The sequence below is a fragment of the Lampris incognitus genome, chromosome 18, assembly GCF_029633865.1.
Source record: "Lampris incognitus isolate fLamInc1 chromosome 18, fLamInc1.hap2, whole genome shotgun sequence".
Lineage (NCBI taxonomy): Eukaryota > Metazoa > Chordata > Actinopteri > Lampriformes > Lampridae > Lampris > Lampris incognitus.
The window spans coordinates 41,433,056-41,454,671 of NC_079228.1; the positions used below are offsets into that span (position 1 = coordinate 41,433,056).

Consider the following 21,616-nt stretch of genomic DNA (forward strand, 5'->3'; position numbering starts at 1 on the left):
ATGTGTGCTGTAAAGTTTAATGTAGGTTTTTGCTATTTGTTTGTTTTATTTTTGTTTTACTCTGTCTCTTGTTTTTAAATGTTTGTTTTAAATGTATTGTTTTTGTGTGGACCCCAGTAAGACTAGCGGTGCTTTGGGGCACAGCTAACGAGGATCCTGATAAACAGACAAATTAACCCTGACATGCATGTCTTCTTGATGGGGGGAGGAAACCAGAGCACCCGGAAGAAACCCATGCAGAACCTGGGCAGAACATGCAAACTCATAAAGGCCCTGGGATGGCCCGGGGTTCGAACCCAGGACCTTCGTGCTGTGAGGCAACAGTGCTGACCACTGGACCACTGTGCTGCCAAAACCTATCAAATTTGATAAAATACGTGATGGGTTGGGGGCCAGTATGCAACGTAGGTGACTGACAAGATCGGGAGAAAAATAGGTCAGAAACTGTCAGGTCTGATAACGGAATGTCAATGGCTCTGATTTTCCGCTTAGATTTTCGATTTTACAAAATCATACTGTTCCTCCCTTAAAAATGTGGTAAAATTGTTTATCGTGCCCTGTGATGGCCTGGCGGCCTGTCCAGGGTGTCTCCCCGCCTGCCGCCCAATGACTGCTGGGATAGGCTCCAGCATCCTCCGACCCTGAGGGCAGGATAAGCGGTGTGGATAAATTTGGTGACATAAATCACCGATACATGCCAGTCCAAAGCAGTTCAAATGCAGCCAAATGAAAGCCATCGGCCAGTTTGAAGGCGACAGGCTGGTTATGGGAAAAGACGACATCAAGATGAAAATCATTTTAAAAGAAATATCGCTGGATGTGGGCGGCACAGTGGTTAGCGCAGTCGCCTCACAGCAAGAAGGTCCTGGGTTCGAGCCCCGGGGTAGTCCAGCCTTGGGGGTGGTCCCGGGTCGTCCTCTGTGTGGAGTTTGCATGTTCTCCCCGTGTCTGGGTGGGTTTCCTCCGGGGGCTCCGGTTTCCTCCCACAGTCCAAAGACATGTAGGTCAGGTGACTCGGCCACACTAATGTGTCTGTGTGCCCTGTGATGGCCTGGCGGCCTGTCCAGGGTGTCTCCCCGCCTGCCGCCCAGTGACTGCTGGGATAGGCTCCAGCACCCTGAGAGCAGGATAAGCGGTTTGGATGGGGGATGGATGTCCTGGTGACTTGATCGTGTGAGGTGGTTTGAATCAAGACAAAGACCCACATCACAAGCCGACCGTCGTTTGTCACGTTTCCACTTTAACAGTTAAAAAAAAAATCTCTTTTGTTCTGGAAATAACAGAGGACTCGGAAGGCTGGTTCGGGTAAATCATGTATTTTGGAGCATTAAGCGGTGAAAAAGTGGTAATTTATTAAAGCTTTCCATGAAAGCTGGACGCGGAGCACAAGGCTCCTGCTGCGTTTTAACACTGGAATACAGCCGCTATGAAAACCCTGACACCACAAAACCAGAACTAAATCATGACCTTCACACCATATGAAACCACACAAACTATCAAAAACAGTACAAAACGTGAGCAGACTGGCCACTCATGATAGTGACAGCTGAAATGGGCTTTGTGTATTTGCCGGTTTTCAACACTGGTCTTCTGCGTGTAATTCAGTGACAGAGACGTCACGGCTTTATGAAATGTTCATATCCAACACTGATGCTGACAGATCCGGGTGTCAGCAGACTGGTTCAGCAGGCCGCAGTGAGTCCACAGAGCGACGCCGCGGCCACAGTCGTCTGTACATCCCCCAACAGTAGCTGTAAAAGCCCTGCAGAGTTCAACAGTGGACAGAAGGACAGACAGAAATACACATTTTAGTGTTTTTTTCAACATAAACTGCGTACTGAATAACAGAGGGATGACACATCATGTATGACAGATAGCATCAAACACACCATCCTCATGCTGCATGCAGTCACTCAAATCTCATTCCTTTATTGTCCAACAGCATGACAGGCTGTTCAATAGATATCATCCGTCCATCCATCCGTCCATCCGTCCGTCCATCCATTATCCAAACCGCTTATCCTTACTCAGGGTCGTGGGGATGCTGGAGCCTATCCCAGCAGTCATTGGGCGGCAGGCGGGGAGACACCCTGGACAGGCTGCCAGGCCATCACAGGACCCACACACACCTAGAGACAAGTTAGTACAGTGATTCACCTGACCTACATGTCTTTGGACTGTGGGAGGAAAGCGGAGCACCCGGAGGAAACCCACGCAGACACGGGGAGAACATGCAAACTCCACACAGAGGACGACCCGGGACCACCCCCAAGGTTGGACTACCCCAGGGTTCGAACCCAGGACCTTCTTGCTGTGAGGCGACCACATTAACCACCGTGCCGCCCCAACTCCTCCAGATTTCATCCACAACATGAATATTAGCCTGGGAAAAAGGGCAGCGCAGTGGTTAGAGGGTCACCTCACAGCAAGAAGGTCCTGGGTTCGAACCCCAGGATTGTCCAACCTTGGGGGGGAGGGCAGTGGAAGGGAGGGGGTCGCTCCTGGTCATCCTCTGTGTGGAGTTTGCATGTTCTCCCCATGTCTGCATGGGTTTCCTCTGGGGGCTCCGGTTTCCTCCCACAGTCCAAAGACATGGAGGTCAGGTGACTCGGCCGTACTAGATTGTCCCTAGGTATGAATGTGTGTGTGTGTGTGTTGGCCCTGTGACCTGTCCAGGGTGTCTCTCCGCCTGCTGCCCAATGACTGCTGGGATAGGCTCCAGCATCGTGCGACCTTGATTGGGCAGCTTGGATAATGGATGGAAAATGACTTCAGGGCCTCTGTAGTTTCCTTTGCACATATTCCTCCAAGTTTTCATTTCTATACAATCCATCCTTTTTCCCCACCTGGGTTTGTGTTTTGCAGATTGGAAGCTTTCGGTTGGGGGTGTCATACGCTGGGCGGGATCAGGCAGTTCGAATGTCAACACCACCACATCGTGCTACCAAGCTAATTCCCCACAGCTACAAACAATACAGTGTACCACATTTGGGTCCGCATAAGATATGATGTAAAATGAGCGATCAGACAAATGAACGTGTTTTACTACATTTATTCCAACCTCCACTCTCGCTACTGTAATGACCACTAGAACCTCCAGCCCTTGGCTAACGGGTCGGACCCTTTAGTTGATTGGTTAGCGCACTTCCCCATGGTGTGGGCGACCCGGGTTCGCTTCCCGACTGCGACCTGAATTCACTATAATGGTGTCAGAAGTGAGACTGTGAGGCCGTCCTCACGGTCTCACCGACCCGTTAGCCAAGGGCTGGCGAGTCTAGTCATTCATGGTCGTTACACTACGTAATTACACATATCTACTGTAGATATCAGATGTATCCTCTAAGACTGCAACGGGAATTTAGGGCTATTGGGGATGAATCTAACCTGACTTTGGTTTATTTGGCCATCAAAAACACAGAAAAATTAATAATTAATTCAATTTACAGGCAATAACTTCAATGCCAGCAGCCATCTTCTCGTATAACCACCAAGACCTCCTGTGCAATACACAAAGTGTTCAAAGACCATACGATTATCATTTATTTTATCACTTATCATCACAGAGCGAATATTTCAAGATTTTCTGTACTTTTCAAAAACTGTTCTGCTCTTTATTGTAACCCCAAAGGCCAAGTTGGCTTCAGCATAAAACATGAAATGGAATTTGTGGCTGACACAAGGATGTAAATGAAGAAGATATCATTATCAAGTGTACAAGTTCCTCACAGGTCTCTGCTGATTCATGCGATTGGCTGGAACAGATTATGGTTTGTACCGATTACACTTCAGTCCCGGTAGCCTGTAACACAAAACCTCGACTGCTCTGTCTGTCTCCACATAGCTTCTTCTCTGTCTGACTCCACATAGCTTCTTCTCTGTCTGACTCCAGATAGCTTCTTCTCTGTCTGACTGCAGTTAGCTTCTTCTCTGTCTGACTCCAGATAGCTTCTTCTCTGTCTGACTCCAGATAGCTTCTTCTCTGTCTGTCTCCACATAGCTTCTTCTCTGTCTGACTCCAGATAGCTTCTTCTCTGTCTGACTGCAGTTAGCTTCTTCTCTGTCTGACTCCAGATAGCTTCTTCTCTGTCTGACTCCAGATAGCTTCTTCTCTGTCTGACTCCAGATAGCTTCTTCTCTGTCTGACTCCAGATAGCTTCTTCTCTGTCTGACTCGTTAGCTTCTTCTCTGTCTGACTCCAGATAGCTTCTTCTCTGTCTGACTCCAGATAGCTTCTTCTCTGTCTGACTCCAGATAGCTTCTTCTCTGTCTGACTCCAGATAGCTTCTTCTCTGTCTGACTCCAGATAGCTTCTTCTCTGTCTGACTGCAGTTAGCTTCTTCTCTGTCTGACTCCAGATAGCTTCTTCTCTGTCTGACTCGTTAGCTTCTTCTCTGTCTGACTCCAGATAGCTTCTTCTCTGTCTGACTCCAGATAGCTTCTTCTCTGTCTGACTCCAGACTCCAGATAGCTTCTTCTCTGACTGACTCCAGTTAGCTTCTTCTCTGTCTGACTCCAGTTAGCGTCTTCTCTGTCTGACTCCAGTTAGCGTCTTCTCTGTCTGACTCCAGATAGCTTCTTCTCTGTCTGACTCCAGATAGCTTCTTCTCTGTCTGACTCCAGATAGCTTCTTCTCTGTCTGACTTCAGACTCCAGATAGCTTCTTCTCTGTCTGACTCCAGATAGCTTCTTCTCTGTCTGACTCCAGACTCCAGATAGCTTCTTCTCTGACTGACTCCAGTTAGCTTCTTCTCTGTCTGACTCCAGTTAGCTTCTTCTCTGTCTGACTCCAGATAGCTTCTTCTCTGTCTGACTCCAGATAGCTTCTTCTCTGTCTGACTCCAGATAGCTTCTTCTCTGTCTGACTCCAGATAGCTTCTTCTCTGTCTGACTCCAGATAGCTTCTTCTCTGTCTGACTCCAGTTAGCGTCTTCTCTGTCTGACTCCAGATAGCTTCTTCTCTGTCTGACTCATTAGCTTCTTCTCTGTCTGACTCCAGATAGCTTCTTCTCTGTCTGACTCAAGTTAGCTTCTTCTCTGTCTGACTCCAGATAGCTTCTTCTCTGTCTGACTCATTAGCTTCTTCTCTGTCTGACTCCAGATAGTTTCTTCTCTGTCTGACTCCAGATAGCTTCTTCTCTGTCTGACTCCAGATAGCTTCTTCTCTGTCTGACTCCAGATAGCTTCTTCTCTGTCTGACTCCAGATAGCTTCTTCTCTGTCTGACTCCAGATAGCTTCTTCTCTGTCTGACTCATTAGCTTCTTCTCTGTCTGACTCCAGATAGTTTCTTCTCTGTCTGACTCCAGATAGCTTCTTCTCTGTCTGACTCCAGATAGTTTCTTCTCTGTCTGACTCCAGATAGCTTCTTCTCTGTCTGACTCAAGTTAGCTTCTTCTCTGTCTGACTCCAGATAGTTTCTTCTCTGTCTGACTCCAGATAACCTCCCACTTGGTCTGCCTGTGTCATTTAGTGAATTTAACTGTGCATGTAAGGATCCTTACCAGGCAATATGGCCGACGCCCTCCCCCTCCAACCCCTGTCCGGGATCAGTGGTGGCCCCTATAGACGCGGATCTTGCGGCTGAGGGTGCGCGCCAGGCGGTCCACGGCGCTGCCGATGTGTCCCAGCTCCTTCCGGGAGGTCAGACCCTCGATGTTCCCGCTGTACCACATCACCCACCCGGCCAGCGACATCAGCACCAACAGGGCGCCTGCACACACAGCTGAGGTTATACGTCACTTCCAGAGGATGGACAGACCAAAAATGCTTGGCTAATTAAACACTTTTTTTGTTTTCTTTTTTTTTTTTAAGCTTATTGCACTGTTTTTCTTTTGTAGTGGTTGTTTTGTGTTTTTTTCCTCTGTTCCATGAGGATCATATGTATGAGTAAGTCAGAACCACCAGGCTCTTATGTCAGTTTGCTTGGTGTAATGACTGTCTAGGGGTCAACCTAAGAGTCAGTACTCCTTATTTTTCAAATTAAAATGCCTATTAAAAGAAACTAACGGTGTCTGGGTAGCGTGGCGGTCTATTCCGTTGCCTACAAACACGGGGATCTCCGGCTCAAATCCACGTGTTACCTCCGGCTTGGTCGGGCGTCCCTACAGACACAATTGGCCGTGTCTGTGGGTGGGAAGCTGAATGTGGGTGTATGTCCTGGTCGCTGCACTAGCGCCTCCTCTGATCAGTCGGGGTGCCTGTTCTGTGGGGAAGGAGAACTGGGGAGGAGTAGCGTGATCCTCCCACGCACTACGTCCCCCTGGTGAAACTCCTCACTGTCAGGTGAAAAGAAGCGGCTGGCAACTCCTCACGTATGGGAGGAGACATGTGGTAGTCTGCAGCCCCCCCCCGGATCAGCAGAAGGGGTGGAGCAGTGACCGGGACAGTTCGGAAGAGTGGGATAATTGGCCAAGTACAATTGGGAGAAAAAAGGGGGGAAAATGGAGGGGGAATACCCCCCCCCCAAAAAAGAAACTAACAAAATCAAAGGGATAAAAATAAGGCTGAAATGCCCGCTAAGATTGTCATGGAAAAATTTGGGTAATTTTATCTTCTGCCTTTCATGAGGTAACTTCTCACCAGAGCTTTATACCTACCTAGCTATAATTAGGGTAATCTTATCTTCTGGTTCTCATGAGGTAGCATCTCACCAGAGCTTTATACCTACCTAGCTATAGCGCTTTTGTCTGCTGTGATATGATATGTTATGGTTTGATGTATGAGGCGGTATGATATGATGTGAGCTCTACACATGTAACACCTATCAGGGTGGGTGGACAGACACGCTGTGAGGTTGGTGCAGTGAGCGATGACATGGATTAATTCATCAGATCGTTTGTCTGAACGGACGCCCTGTCCTGTGTACTGTGTGCTGGTGAACATACGGAGCATATTACCCCACAACGTATTTATCTCGAGATCTGCGAGGCCGCCATCTTTTCACAGCCTTTCAGGCAAACATACCTGTGTAGACAAACAGGTCTCCAAAGTCTCTCCCTTTGATCTCCAGAGGGGCGAAGACTCCCACCAGCAGGGCGGCTCCACCCAGCAAGTCCATCAGCACTGCAAAGGCCAGAGCAAGCTTGCAGTGGGACAGGCCATTGCACAACCCCATGATGACCTGGGAGGGGGACAAAGATCCAGTATTACTTCGCCTGTGAAGCCTGATTCTGATACACATGCGAAGTGCGTCCGAGACACCGGTTTTAGATAAAGACATAAAAACTAAAGCAGACGTACGGGAGCAGGAGCAAGGTTTGGAAGAGGGACTTCAGTCATGGGGGGGGGGGGGGGATGAATGAGCGTTTGTGTGCAACACACCATTTCCTGATGTTTGGAAATCTGCAACCCAGATATAGGGACGGGGCAGCAAGATCCCGACCCGTACTTCCAGACTTCTGAACAGTTTCTACCCAAGTGAACCCTGGTAACAACCTCTAAGGCTGCAACAATATCCTGAAACTGTGCAATTACACCTGTACATCTGGCTTGTGCAAAGAAACACTCTGACTCGGGTTAGTGTGATACACAGACCATCTAGCGTAATAGATATTACACTTAGTTTTACACTTACGCATGCATTATGTGTTGATTGTGCTGCAAATGTGTCTAGTTGTATTTTTATATATATATTTGTTTTTATACCACGGCATTTGCACTTAATTTCATTGTACAGCTGTGCAATGACAAATTAAGGCATGCATTCATGCATTCATTCAGAAAGGGCCGGTGGGGGTGCAGGTCTTTGTTCCAACCAAGCAGTTACACACCTGGTTCTGTTAGTCAGCCAGTGCTAAGGACCTTGGTTTGCAGACTCAGGTGTGTCTTTGCTAAGGACCTTGGTTTGCAGACTCAGGTGTGTCTTTGAAGGACCTTGGTTTGCAGACTCAGGTGTGTCTTCGAAGGACCTTGGTTTGCAGACTCAGGTGTGTCTTTGAAGGACCTTGGTTTGCAGACTCAGGTGTGTCTTTAGAGGACCTTGGTTTGCAGACTCAGGTGTGTCTTTGAAGGACCTTGGTTTGCAGACTCAGGTGTGTTTTTGAAGGACCTTGGTTTGCAGACTCAGGTGTGTCTTTAGAGGACCTTGGTTTGCAGACTCAGGTGTGTCTTTGCTAAGGACCTTGGTTTGCAGACTCAGGTGTGTCTTTGAAGGACCTTGGTTGCAGACTCAGGTGTGTCTTTGCTAAGGACCTTGGTTTGCAGACTCAGGTGTGTCTTTGCTAAGGACCTTGGTTTGCAGACTCAGGTGTGTTACGGCTTGGTTGGAACAAAGATCTGCACCCCCACCGGCCCTTTCTGGGTCACGCTGCCCATCATCCCTGACCTGGAACAACCAAAACACTGCGTTCCTTCCGAAACTATACTTTTATAACGTGTACTGAAGTACACCTAAATATAAGGGAAGTAAAGATGTAGTTATTATACTATCATGTCTCTGTTTGGGACGAAATTGCCCCTTTTTGTAGTTTATAGACGTATACATGTATGTGTACTTGTTAAAGTCAATAGAAAGTATTCCTGCAAACCGTCTGGACTACGTATTACTATTCAAGTGTACCTTTTGCAATTACAACAAATGTGAAATAAAAGTACACTGGCTTGTTGTCTAAGGTATTACACGTGGTCATGGCGGTGGCCCGAGGGCTGCAGGCTGCAGAAGTACGAAGTAGTTCTGCAGAACTAAACGTCACCAGACGTGAGGACACCAGCTCCTCTACGTTCCCTGCGACAGGCGCAGAGCGACCCTACTGAGGGCAGACTGGCCCAGACACGTCCGCTACAGCCCGCTGCCACCACCACATACCCCGCCAGCCTGGTCCGGTCTGGTCTGGTCCGGTCCGGTCTGGCCTGGCCTCTCACCGTGTCCCGCCGCGTGGTTCGCCCGGCGACAAGCCGATCCGCTGGGTTTACCCTGGTTCGATGGGTTCTGTTTTATCTTTCCTTCCTTTCCTTCTCTCTCTCTCTCTCTCTCTCTCTCTCTCTCTCTCCCTCTCCCTCTCCTTCCACCGCTCGCTTCCGCATCCACCTCTCCCCGACTCCGCCCACAGGTGTAGCGCGTCAGTAGGAGACCGGTGGGAGCTTCGTAGGCCGTCCCGCCTAAGGCAGGGGTCGGCGGTTCGAGTCCCCGTGTAACCCTCCCCCCCCCCCCACCCGACGGTGGAAAACGGCGTTCAGCGTTCAATCAATAAATCAATCAACCGTTCGATTAATAAAAGCAGAGGACGGGAGAAACACGCCCGGGGAGAGTAAACCGTGACGTCACCAGGCGGCGAAACAGTGTGAAACAAGACGAAAGCGGCGTTGCGGAGGGGGGAAAACAGCAGTGCGCATGCGTAAACGCGAACACCTGGCGGCGCCACTTATAATCAGGTAACTGCTGCGCGAGGGGCCTGGCTGGCGTCGTTTCAGCCGTATTACCGTCGTATAAGCGGGCGTAAGGCGGCGAGACCGGTCTGTCAGGACCCCGAACAGCATGGACGAGACGCGCCAAACAGGTACCCGCACAGATAGGTCGGTTCCGGGGTGACTCCGGCTGGACCGGGTGGAACTACCAGTTAACAAACTGGTAACAGTCGGAAGACCTGCTACCAGTTAACAAACGTACCAGTCGGAAGACCTGCTACCAGTTAACAAACTGGTAACAGTCGGAAGACCTGCTACCAGTTAACAAACTGGTAACAGTCGGAAGACCTGTTACCAGTTAACAAACTGGTACCAGTCGGAAGACCTGCTACCAGTTAACAAACTGGTACCAGTCGGAAGACCTGCTACCAGTTAACAAACTGGTAACAGTCGGAAGACCTGCTACCAGTTAACAAACGTACCAGTCGGAAGACCTGTTACCAGTTAACAAACTGGTACCAGTCGGAAGACCTGTTACCAGTTAACAAACTGGTAACAGTCGGAAGACCTGCTACCAGTTAACAAACGTACCAGTCGGAAGACCTGTTACCAGTTAACAAACTGGTACCAGTCGGAAGACCTGTTACCGGTTAACAACAGTCGGAAGACCTGTTACCAGTTAACAAACTGGTACCAGTCGGAAGACCTGTTACCAGTTAACAACAGTCGGAAGACCTGCTACCAGTTAACAACAGTCGGAAGACCTGCTACCAGTTAACAAACTGGTAACAGTCGGAAGACCTGCTAACAGTTAACAAACTGGTAACAGTCGGAAGACCTGCTACCAGTTAACAAACTGGTAACAGTCGGAAGACCTGCTACCAGTTAACAAACTGGTAACAGTCGGAAGACCTGCTAACAGTTAACAAACTGGTAACAGTCGGAAGACCTGCTACCAGTTAACAAACTGGTAACAGTCGGAAGACCTGCTACCAGTTAACAAACTGGTAACAGTCGGAAGACCTGCTAACAGTTAACAAACTGGTAACAGTCGGAAGACCTGCTACCAGTTAACAAACTGGTAACAGTCGGAAGACCTGCTACCAGTTAACAAACTGGTACCAGTCGGAAGACCTGCTACCAGTTAATAAACTGGTACCAGTCGGAAGACCTGTTACCAGTTAACAAACTGGTAACAGTTAACAAACTGGTAACAGTCGGAAGACCTGCTACCAGTTAACAAACTGGGACCAGTCGGAAGATCTGCTACCAGTTAACAAACTGGTACCAGTCGGAAGACCTGTTACCAGTTAACAAACTGGTACCAGTCGGAAGACCTGCTACCAGTTAACAAACTGGTACCAGTCGGAAGACCTGTTAAACTGGTAACAGTCGGACGACCTGTTAAACTGGTAACAGTCGGACGACCTGCTACCAGTTAACAAACTGGTAACAGTTAACAAACTGGTAACAGTCGGAAGACCTGCTACCAGTTAACAAACTGGGACCAGTCGGAAGATCTGCTACCAGTTAACAAACTGGTACCAGTCGGAAGACCTGTTACCAGTTAACAAACTGGTACCAGTCGGAAGACCTGCTACCAGTTAACAAACTGGTACCAGTCGGAAGACCTGTTAAACTGGTACCAGTCGGAAGACCTGTTAAACTGGTAACAGTCGGACGACCTGCTACCAGTTAACAAACTGGTAACAGTCGGAAGACCTGTTAAACTGGTAACAGTCGGAAGACCTGCTACAAGTTAACAAACTGGTACCAGTCGGAAGACCTGCTACAAGTTAACAAACTGGTACCAGTCGGAAGAGCTGCTACTTTGTATCCCAGAGCACTTGTTCTCTCCTCCCTGCTGGCCGTGGTCTCGGGGGTCTTAACGTTTACGCGTGTGTGTGTGTGTGTGTGTGTGTGCGCGTGTGTGCGCGTGTGTGTGTGCGCGTGCGCGTGTGTGTGCGCGTGTGCTTATTCGCCAGATGTGCCTCATTCTTCAGGGGCTGAAATGTATCCGGATTCCTACGAGGTGCCCTTACTCCTGGAGGAGAACAAGGAGAACGTGGAGAGGCGCTCTATATATCACATCAACCAGAACCAGGGTATGGCGAGAGGAGTGTGTTGAGCTTTTATCCTGAATGTCTTTTATGCAAAGTGACTTAAGACGGCGGCGCGGTGGTCATCGCGGTCGCCTCGCAGCAAGAAGGTCCTGGGTTCGAGCCCCGAGGTGGTCCAACCTTGGGGGTTGTGGTGTATTGGATCGAGCACTCGGTGCTCGATTGTGTTGGACTGTCACCACTACCGAGTTCTGTAATACACTGGTCGGGCCTAGTAGTGTGTGATGTCTCCGTCAGTAAAGATCAGACTTGTGCCGCATCCTCGTCTCCGTGTACTTATATATATATTAGTGATTAAGTTAGTAACCCACGAATAGTAACACTACAATAGTGTACATAAGAGAAGTCACAACAGGGGTGGTCCCGGGTCGTCCTCTGTGTGGAGTTTACATGTTCTCCCCCGTGTCTGGGTGGGTTTCCTCCGGGGGCTCCGGTTTCCCCCCACAGTCCAAAGACCTGTAGGTCAGGTGACTCGAAGACATGTAGGTCAGGTGACTCGGCCGTACTAACTTGTTCCTAGGTCTCTCTCTCTCTCTCTCTCTCTCTCTCTCTCTCTCTCTCTCTCTCTCGGCCCTGTGTGATGGCCTGGCGGCCTGTCCAGGGTGGGGTGTCTCCAGCATCCCTGCCACCCTGAGAGCAGGGTGTCTCTCATAACCAGACTTCATGGTATGTTTACCGGTGGTGGTGAGCAGCAGCAGCATCGCAGTACACAGTAGATGTACACTGACGCCCATCAGTATAACAACCATGCCATGAGTGAGTGTGAATTGTCAGATGCAGGGAGGACACATCACTGGACAGGAATAAGAACGCTGTCTAACTATGTAAGGACGCAATAGTAATAGCTGACATGATAAAGATTATTCATACTGGCGGCAAAGTGCCGCCAGAGGCCTTTTAAGGATGAAGGTCGACCTGGAGGAGATGCCCTTCTTTGTTCTCTCTCTCTCTCTCTGTCAAGATGACGTAGATTTGATTGAAACTGTTGTGAGAGGTTTTGGGAATCTCTCAGCCGCTAAAGTAAATTGGGCAAAAAGTTTAGCCTTGGCGGTCGGAAAGTGGTCCGCAGGTCTCCCTGAGCTGCCAGGAGGGCTCCGTTGGGAGAGGGGAGGTTTCAAGGACCTGGGAGTGTTTCTAGGTGATGACCAGACTGTTGAGGAAAAACTGGGGGGGGGGGGGGGGTTAGAAAAGTGGAGATGGCTGTTGCCACGGATGTCTTGCAGAGGAAGAGGTTTGATTGTTCATGGTTTGGCGGCCTCCACCCTCTGGCACGAGCTAACGTGTATGAAACCCCCACCCCGCCCCCGCCGGATTGCTAAAAAACAAGTACAGTCTGCTCTGGTGAACTTCTTAGGGGATAAACTGCACTGGGTACCACAGAGTGCACCACACCCACCAGAAGTGGAGGGAGGGCAGGGTTTGGTGCATCTAGAGAGCAGCGTATAGCAGCTTCTAGACTACAGTTCATGCAGCCTTGCCTCACTGGGACTGATGATGTGCTGTGGAGACCTCTCATGAGCATCATTTTAAAGAAGGTACAGGGTTTGGGTTGAGACGCTTCTTTGTTTTAAACCGACTTCGTTTTTAAGAGCGTGCATGACCCGCGACCTTTCCATCGAGGACTGTTCAGAGCCTGGACTCTCTGTAAGTGGTGCAGACTGGAGCCGACGGCGTCTGTTTTGGTTCCTGGAAGAGCCTCCGTGGGGCCAGGCTGGACATTCAGGATGACCGCAAACCAGGTCTCAACTGGAGGCTATGCTCAGCTGGAGTGGTTAAATTGAAGCGCATAGCGGGTGCTGCAGGTCTGAAGCTTCTTGACACTTGAGGCAGCGGCTTCACTGCTGGGCTTGAGGGTCCAGCAGACACACTAGAGACTTCCTGAATGCGTGGATTATAAGACTCCCCAGGCAGGAACTGAACACGCTGTAAGACTATGTCGTTGGGGCTGAGACTCCTGATCGTGGAGATTCTTTCCCTGAGTTGGGTCTCCAAATGGACCAGACGTGGGCTAACGGGACCTCTGCTGGTCTCAAATTTGGCTACTAAAATGGACCTTTGCATGTTAGATGGGAAAGTCTTGTACAAGTGTTGTGTTGTAGCCATGAACAAAAGAATGCTGACGAGAGAGAAAGGACACTGTATGGAGAAAGAGGTCAAAAGTGGCAGATGATTGTAGGCCTGTGTGGAGGGTGCTGTATAAAGCCCTGCTGAGCACAAGGTCAGCTGACCTGCAGTGGAGGATCCTACAGGGAGAGCTGGCAGTCAATATTTTCTCCCCAAATGCATCTGGCTAGTTAACCCACTCTTCCGAGCCATCCCGGTCGCTGCTCCACCCGCTCTGCAGACTCCCACATGCCTCCTCTGATACATGTGGAGTCGCCAGCCGCTTATTCAGGCGAACAGGCGCCCCGACCGACCAGAGGAGGGGCTAGTGCAGCGACCAGGACACATACCCTCATCTGTCTTCCCACCTGCAGACACAGCCAGTTGTGTCTGTAGTGACACCTGACCAGGCCGGAGGTAACGCGGGGATTCGAGCCGGTGATCCCCATGTTGGTAGGCAACGGAATAGACCGCCACGCCGCCCGGACACCCTTGGATATGCCATTGTTGAAGTTTTGTTTTATGTAAAATAAAGAGTTGTTTAAAATTCAAATCCCCTCTCTCTCTCTCTCTCGTCTGCTTCAGAGTCGGTGATGGCGGAGCCGCCTCAGTACAGCCCCATCATCCTGATCAACAACCTGAGGACTCACCTGTACGTCTCGCTGGAGAAGAACACCTGGCTGCAGAAACGCATCGAGGAGCTGGAGGACGAGCGTAACTTCCTGCGCTGTCAGCTGGACCGCTTCATCGTCGGCATGAGGAGCCAGGAGGGTGAGGCTGCATATTAGAGCTGGAATCTGCGACTTTTCTCCCTTAATAAATCTTTATTTCCCCCATGTGTATGAAGGAGTCGGGTTCCATAATAATACCCAGCCATCTTTCCCATGGTTGGAGACGCTCTCCATCCTCCATATACCGCTGTTGAGATGTTTTGACTGGGTAGGACAAGTACTGGTGCAGCGGCAAACGCATAAGGGTTGGAAAAGAGATGGAAACATAATGCTGATGTGTCCATGACAACCAATATGACTGTACAACAGTGTTCCCATATAGTGTGATGTAGTTTGTAGTACATCATAGTACATCAGACTGTCTGTGTTAGCTTTGGTCTCAGGATCCATTTTTACAAGGGTGGGAACTGTTTACTGCTGAGTTGATGGCACACCAGCCGCAACTGCTGCTACACCTTGTTTGTAGTCCTGCTACAGCTGGTTTGTAGTCCTGCTACAGCTGGTTTGTTGTCCTGCTACACCTTGTTTGTAGTCCTGCTACAGCCGGTTTGTTGTCCTGCTACACCTTGTTTGTAGTCCTGCTACAGCCGGTTTGTAGTCCTGCTACAGCTGGTTTGTAGTCCTGCTACACCTTGTTTGTAGTCCTGCTACACCTGGTTTGTAGTCCTGCTACACCTGGTTTGTAGTCCTGCTACACCTGGTTTGCAGTCCCAGAAAATCGGTGTCAACAGGTCTGTTTCTCTCTGCCTCCTACATCAACTATATCACAACATTGTTCTACTGGAAGACAGTATCTGTCTGTCCAACACATGGCCGGATTAACCCACCAGGGGGCCCTAGGGCACGCACGTCCATCCCCCCCGCGCCCCATCAGATAGGCTACGCAAACGATACTGAACATTGTTAAATGTAAAACTAATGCAAATACCCAACATGGTAGTCGACGCTATGCCAATCTGCATGGGATTCGGATGGCGACTACAAAGTACAACACAATTTTGAATCGCAAAGCAAACAGAGATGAGAATAGCAGCTCACCGCATCGCACACATATTGTGAGGCCTTCTTCCCACTTACAACGGCTTACCGGGAGGAAATAAATGTTTGTTTCAGAGCAAATAATTTAGTGAAATATGGCCATGTTTTAGTAAAACTGTCTGTTTAATTATTTTTCAGTTTGGGCATTCTAGCTAGCACATTTGCTTAACGATACACAATGAAACAATGAATTTGATCATAATCATCGAGTTTGCGCTGTCAGACTTTGTTGCACTCTCAACGCTACAATGTAAACACTAGACACATGTTGCACTCTTAATTGCTACAATGTAAACACTAGACACATGTTGCACTCTTAATTGCTACAATGTAAACGCAAGGCGCAAACTCTTCAAACTGGCATTGTGATATATTTAGAACCCCCCCCCCGACATATTTAGTACGTTTATATTTGTAATATCTGTGGCTCTGCTTCAAACGAGTCCCTAGCAACCGAAAAAGGCTTCCGCTTCGACTCCAGGTTTCTTATCCTGCCTATGTCGCAGACTGTGAAAGTATGATGATGTTATGGTGATACTACACAAAGTTAAGTCACTCATATAATGTGAATTGCTTCAGTCCAATTATTTCAGGTCACTTGCATCAATGGAGAAATCAGTAGAGACTGTAGCTTGGGGCCCCGCATCAATAGAGACTTTGTACCTTGGGGCCCTGCATCAGTAGAGACTGTACCTTGGGGCCCTGCATCAGTAGAGACTGTATCTTGGAGCCCTGCATCAGTAGAGACTGTAGCTTGGGGCCCTGCATCAGTAGAGACTGTAGCTTGGGGCCCTGCATCAGTAGAGACTGTAGCATGGGGCCCCGCATCAATAGAGACTTTGTACCTTGGGGCCCTGCATCAGTAGAGACTGTAGCATGGGGCCCTGCATCAATAGAGACTTTGTACCTTGGGGCCCTGCATCAGTAGAGACTGTAGCTTGGGGCCCTGCATCAGTAGAGACTGTATCTTGGGGCCCCGCATCAGTAGAGGCTGTACCTTGGGGCCCCGCATCAATAGAGACTTTGTACCTTGGGGCCCCGCATCAGTAGAGGCTGTACCTTGGGGCCCCGCATCAATAGAGACTTTGTAGCTTGGGGCCCCGCATCAGTAGAGGCTGTAGCTTGGGGCCCCCTGCGTCAATAGAGACTTTGTAGCTTGGGGCCCCGCATCAGTAGAGGCATTACCTTGGGGCCCCGCATCAATAGAGACTTTGTAGCTTGGGGCCCCGCATCAGTAGAGGCTGTAGCTTGGGGCCCCCTGCGTCAAGAGACTAGCTTAGGCCTTGCATTGCGACGCAGGGTTGGAACAAACATCCCTTGTAGGGTATGATTGGGGATCCCTACTATACGCGAAAACAATACCCCTGACTTTTTGGGGCCCCTTGTGGTCCAGGGCCCCGGGGCACTCGCCCGGCATGCCCGGTCCGTAATCCCCTTTGGTCCAACACCACCACCTTTCAAATGTAATTGTTCTGTAGTGTTATTTTCTTGGTTGTTGTCCATCTAACAGACTGGTCTGGAGACAATCAGCACTTCGTGAAGGTCCAGCCCACCAGCTCCCCCGCCCTGCTCTCCCCTATGACCACCCGTTCTGGGATGGCCATCAGACGCCTGCAGGACCAGGCGCCGTGTACACGCCGCAGCACGACTATCCCCGGTGAGGGATGGGCTGTCTCTCTCTCCCTCGCATGCACGCACATGTATCTGAATACATTTTAAATATCTGATGCTGAAGTTGAGATGACAAACAAATGGGCCTTGTGTTGTTTAGCTGGTGTGCTTTGCAAAACTCAGGAATGTTGTAGCTCTCTGCAGGTAAGAAGGTTTCAGATACTCAAGACTAACCTTGGTATTTGCTTGACTTCCAGATCCTAGTATAATACTCGCATGAAGAAGGGGTTGTGGCTCCACAGCTCTTTAGCGTTCTTGTTTTTGTGTTGTCAGCGGGTGCGTAGCTGACTGCAGCTGTATGCCAGCACGCACTGTGTGTACTTTCATCTCAGTTGTGTGCACTTTCAACTCGGTTGATGTTTTCCTTCTCAGTCCCAAAAATCTTTGGATATATTTTTTTGAATTTTTTTTCCTCCCAATTACATCCAGCTGATTACCCCACTCTCCGAGCCGTCCCGGTCGCTGCTCCGCCCCCTCTGCCGATCCAGGGAGGGCTGCAGACTACCACATGCCTCCTCCCATACATGTGGAGTCACCAGCTCTTCTTTTCACCTGACAGTGAGGAGTTTCACCAGGGGGACGTTTCACATAGGGGGATCACGCTACCCCCCCTCCCCGTTTCCCCTCCCCCCTGAACAGGTGCCCCGACTGACCATCGGAGGCGCTAGTGCAGCGACCAGGACACATACCCACATCCGGCTTCCCACCTGCAGACAGGGCCAATTGTGTCCTTAGGGACACCCGACCAAGCCGGAGGTAACATGGGGATTCGAACCGGCAATCCCCATGTTGGTAGACAACGGAATAGACCGCTACGCTACCCAGACAAATCTTTTCGACTCTAACTGCTCATAAATACTTTAAAGTTGCAACTCCATCCAAACTTTAAAACGGTAAACTAATGTAGGAGCTTTGTATTCAAAATATTAAAGGTTTATTTTCAGTTGTTGGCCAGAGAGATGAATGGCTTAATGGTAAACATTTCGGCTGACTGCTTGGCCTTTTAAGGATTTCTATAGGCTGTATTGTGGTTACTATGGGATGCCCTGTGGTGGCTACGCACTTAAAACCACCTAATGATGCCACAGCATCCGCTAGCCCTAGAACGTTGAATCAGTTCATCTGGACACAACATGTGTTGAGAGAAATGATTCATCGTCATCGAAGTGACCTCTTCAGTCTCACCTGACTGCAGGTATCCCACCCTTATAAACAATAGAGCTGCATAACGACCGAAACCAACGAGCAGTTTCATATGCAAATTACCGTGAACATTAACTAGACTTTCAGTGGTCATGTGTACTATTCACAGAGGAGTTGGGAATGGTTGCAGACACAGCATTGTAAGATGGCATCCATGGGTAACCATCTAGTCATGCCTAGCTACCGCTTAGCTACCGCTAGTCACCATCAACCAAACTCCTAGAAGCCAACCTGCTAGCACTTTCAGCTAGCCCAAACAATTCCTTCATTAGATGGACTTCGATTCCTTTTCTCGTTTTCTGTAGTCAAAGAGGCGTTCCACCTGGAGGAGGATAAATACTACACCGAGGAGGAGTTCCTGGAGGATGAAGAGGAGGAGGAGACGGACGATGAGGACTACTTTAAGGAGAAAGGGTCAGGGAAGGCAAGGAGGGGCCGGGCCGGCCGGGAGCCCAGGATGAAAATGAGGAGGATCTTCAGGATCACCCACGGGAGGGAGAGGCAGAGAGGTGAGCAGGCTTTGCTGGACCCACATAGACCTGAACCAGCACTCCCAATACCACAGGTTTTGTATCGTGTCAGGTCCTCCAGTCACCAAATCAGACATGGTATGACCGATGAGCATAATTAAAGGAGTAGTAAATCTTTTTTGACCTGAAAACATGTTGATGTGGATCAAAGATGGTAGCTCTGATTGTCTTCATGATGAATAAGATGCATCACACGGCAACTTTGAGAAAGAAAGTCCGCTTTTTCTTGCATCCCGGTGGAAAACGTACCTTACCATCAACCACCTGTGAATTGTCCATGTCTCTCTCGCTTCCTCTCAGTGAAAGATTCGGACGGGGTGCTGATGCGCTATAAGAAGATCCTTTACACCTACCAGAAGGTGAGGAGCATGTCCAAGGCCTTCCAGATCCACGGCGTTGACCGCAATACCATGGCCTCCACCTCGCCCATTGCAGAGCTGCTCCTGGTGGCCCCAGAGAAGGTCAGTGAGCAAACCATTCTCCTTTATCTATCACAAGACAGGTGTATCATCTTTCCTCTGACTCGAGAGAAAACGCAGATGTAGGACAGCCCCACGGTGCGGTGGTAGCATAAAACATCGACAGTAGATTTACACCGACGCATCAAACCTCTTATGTGTTGACATTTTGCCTGATGAGGAAGAGGTGTGAATGAAGATGACAACAGGATGTTCTGTGTTCCTAAACCACCTCTTCTCCTCCAGCTGGCGGAGGTCGGGGAGTTCGAGGCCTCTAAGGAGAAGCTTTTGGATTACGCCAGGCGGTGCTACAAGATGATGGACGACGAGACCCACACCAAGGTCCAGGCCATGAAGAAGAGCCACAAGCTCCTGCCCATCTCCTATAGGTTCAGAAACTGACAAATGGGAGAGAAGAAGAGTGTGAGACCGCGTCCCCTCTTTCTCGCTGTACATGTTAAGGAAAGGGGCAAGATTTAGTTTTATTTCGGTCTTTAGGTTTGGACATGGAGACAGCGTCTCGTCCATTTCTTTTTTCATAGCCAAGAAAACGTAAAGAATAACGGTAGAAAAGGAAGACGACACCCAGGATTTGTTGGCCTCAGGGTTTTTGATTCAACATACCTGGTTTATTGTGTTGAAGAAATGTTTTCTTCTTTGTTCACAGAATAACTGCCTCTTCTTTCGGTTTCAGACGCGTCTCCGGGCAGTGTTTTGTGTGTCCTCGTTTGTTGTGCCGATGTTTTTCTGACCTTTTTTTCAGAATTTCAGCTTGTTGGAAATGAAATCTTGTTCATTCTTGGAGCGGTGGCGGCGTTGTGTTTTCTGCCTCAGGTCTTGATTTATTTAAGTTGTAATTATGAAAATATATTTTGTTATTGTGTCCTCTTTCGTGCCTACAACCGTTCTGGAAGATTTAGTTTTCTTTTAATCAAATCCGTCTCACGGTTGGTGTCTTACTTTGTGAGGGCAGAGTGTTCTAACTAGTAAACGTGTGCATGGCTTTTGGGTGTTAATACACTCCAGGCGAAGGTTTGCAAAGAAGGCAGAGTTCCTTTCGTTTTCTATCAGACATGTCGAATGTTTGTTTTTGTTTTGCTGCCATCAAGTGTAACTGTGTGTCAAATCATCTGTGAGAAAAGAAACGTGTTGCTGGTTCCCATGCAGACTGCCTTTACTGGTTCCCATGCAGAATGCCTTTGTGTCAGTTGCCTCTGAGACCCTGCAGCTGGAGCAGCACGTGGGGTCTGACCCGGTTCGGTCTGGTTATCATGCTGTAAGTTGCTTCAGTTGAAGGAAAAAAAATAAAAACCTTTCCGCAGCCCAGATCGTTGTCCCTTAACTTTTCTTTGACGAGAAGAACAAAGTGTGCAAGATGAGCAACGCAAAACCAGTGTTCTAAAACGAATATCGCCGGTTCGAATCCCCGGGTTGACCCCGGCCCGGCTTGGTCGGGCGCGGGTGGGCGCTCGGTCGGGGCGCCTGTTCGGGAGGCGGGGCGGGGGGGACTGGGAGGAGTAGCGTGATCCTCCCACGCGCTACGTCCCCCTGGTGAAACTCCCCACGGTCTGGAGAAACTCACGGTCTGGTGAAACTCCTCACTGTCAGGTGAAACTCACGGCCTGGTGAAACTCCCCACGGTCTGGTGAAACTCCTCACTGTCAGGTGAAACTCACGGCCTGGTGAAACTCCCCACGGTCTGGTGAAACTCACGGCCTGGTGAAACTCCTCACTGTCAGGTGAAAAGAAGCAGCTGGTGACTCCACGTGTATGGGAGGAGGCAGGTGGTAGTCTGCAGCCCTCCCCGGATCAGCAGAGGGGGTGGAGCAGCGACGGAAGAGTGGGGTGATGGGTGGGGTAAAAATGGGGGGGGGGTAAAAATGAAAAAGAAAGGAAGATGAAGGTGTTGGAAGTTCCGGGAGAGAGCAGAAGGGTTGATGTGTCCTTTTCATTGTGGTGTTGTGTGGGTGCTGAACGTAGTTTATAAAGTAGGCTTGGCTGGGTTCAACCTCGACTCCATCATTTACGCCCCTTTTTCACTCCATGGTGCCGGCTCGGCTCGGCTCGGCTCGGCCCGCTTCTGTGTCGTTTTCCATTACCTCTGCCGCCTCCACAGCCCACGGCGTGGATTTTCTGCTCTCCAGTTTCGACATTTCAGATGCCTCCGCTTCGACCGGTTCAGCTTTTAAAAATGGCGGGCGACATCCCATGGCGCGCATTGATGACGCAATATGACGCCTTTCTCTGACCAATCGGAGGCCTTGCATTGATTTCGGTACCCGCTCCGGTTATTTTGGAACCTCGGCGGCAACCGAGTCTCACACGTTTTCGTCAAATACATACGAATCTAATCAAATACATTTAGTGACTATATACGAAAATAACGTATCAATATAACGGGCCGTAAACCGGGAACCAGGAA

At 49.4% G+C, this 21,616-nt stretch overlaps 2 protein-coding genes across 3 annotated transcripts; one reads left to right on the forward strand and one right to left on the reverse strand.

The window, feature by feature from the left end:
• Positions 1–1,327: 1,327 nt before the first annotated feature.
• On the reverse strand, positions 1,328–9,001 carry tmem238a (transmembrane protein 238a). 2 transcript variants are annotated; one of them, XM_056298852.1, is made up of 4 exons: positions 8,858–9,001; positions 6,962–7,118; positions 5,500–5,708; positions 1,328–1,762 (listed from the first exon to the last, which is right to left on the reverse strand). In XM_056298852.1, exons 2-3 carry the CDS (start codon positions 7,110–7,112, stop codon positions 5,545–5,547), a joined length of 315 nt encoding a protein of 104 aa, XP_056154827.1. In that variant the 5' UTR covers positions 7,113–7,118; positions 8,858–9,001; the 3' UTR covers positions 1,328–1,762; positions 5,500–5,544. The 2 variants fall into 2 exon arrangements, with proteins under 2 accessions (XP_056154827.1, XP_056154826.1); XM_056298851.1 differs by having other exon boundaries at positions 8,802–9,001.
• LOC130128473 (coiled-coil domain-containing protein 106-like) lies at positions 8,624–19,596 on the forward strand. The gene is made up of 8 exons (XM_056298076.1): positions 8,624–8,693; positions 11,344–11,445; positions 14,149–14,342; positions 15,003–15,029; positions 16,881–16,989; positions 18,512–18,715; positions 19,037–19,197; positions 19,441–19,596. The coding sequence occupies exons 1-8, from the start codon at positions 8,624–8,626 to the stop codon at positions 19,594–19,596; spliced, it is 1,023 nt and encodes a 340-aa protein (XP_056154051.1).
• Positions 19,597–21,616: the final 2,020 nt, after the last annotated feature.

Bases quoted from the DNA above. Each gene is read 5' to 3' on its own strand.
- LOC130128473 (XM_056298076.1), top strand. From the start codon at position 8,624: ATGGCGGTGGCCCGAGGGCTGCAGGCTGCAGAAGTACGAAGTAGTTCT. The intron at 11,446-14,148 runs GTATGGCGAGAG...CGTCTGCTTCAG, and splicing joins TCACATCAACCAGAACCAGG to AGTCGGTGATGGCGGAGCCG. The intron at 18,716-19,036 runs GTGAGCAGGCTT...GCTTCCTCTCAG, and splicing joins CGGGAGGGAGAGGCAGAGAG to TGAAAGATTCGGACGGGGTG.
- tmem238a (XM_056298852.1), bottom strand. From the start codon at position 7,112: ATGGGGTTGTGCAATGGCCTGTCCCACTGCAAGCTTGCTCTGGCCTTT. The intron at 5,709-6,961 runs GTATGTTTGCCT...CTGTGTGTGCAG, and splicing joins AGACCTGTTTGTCTACACAG to GCGCCCTGTTGGTGCTGATG.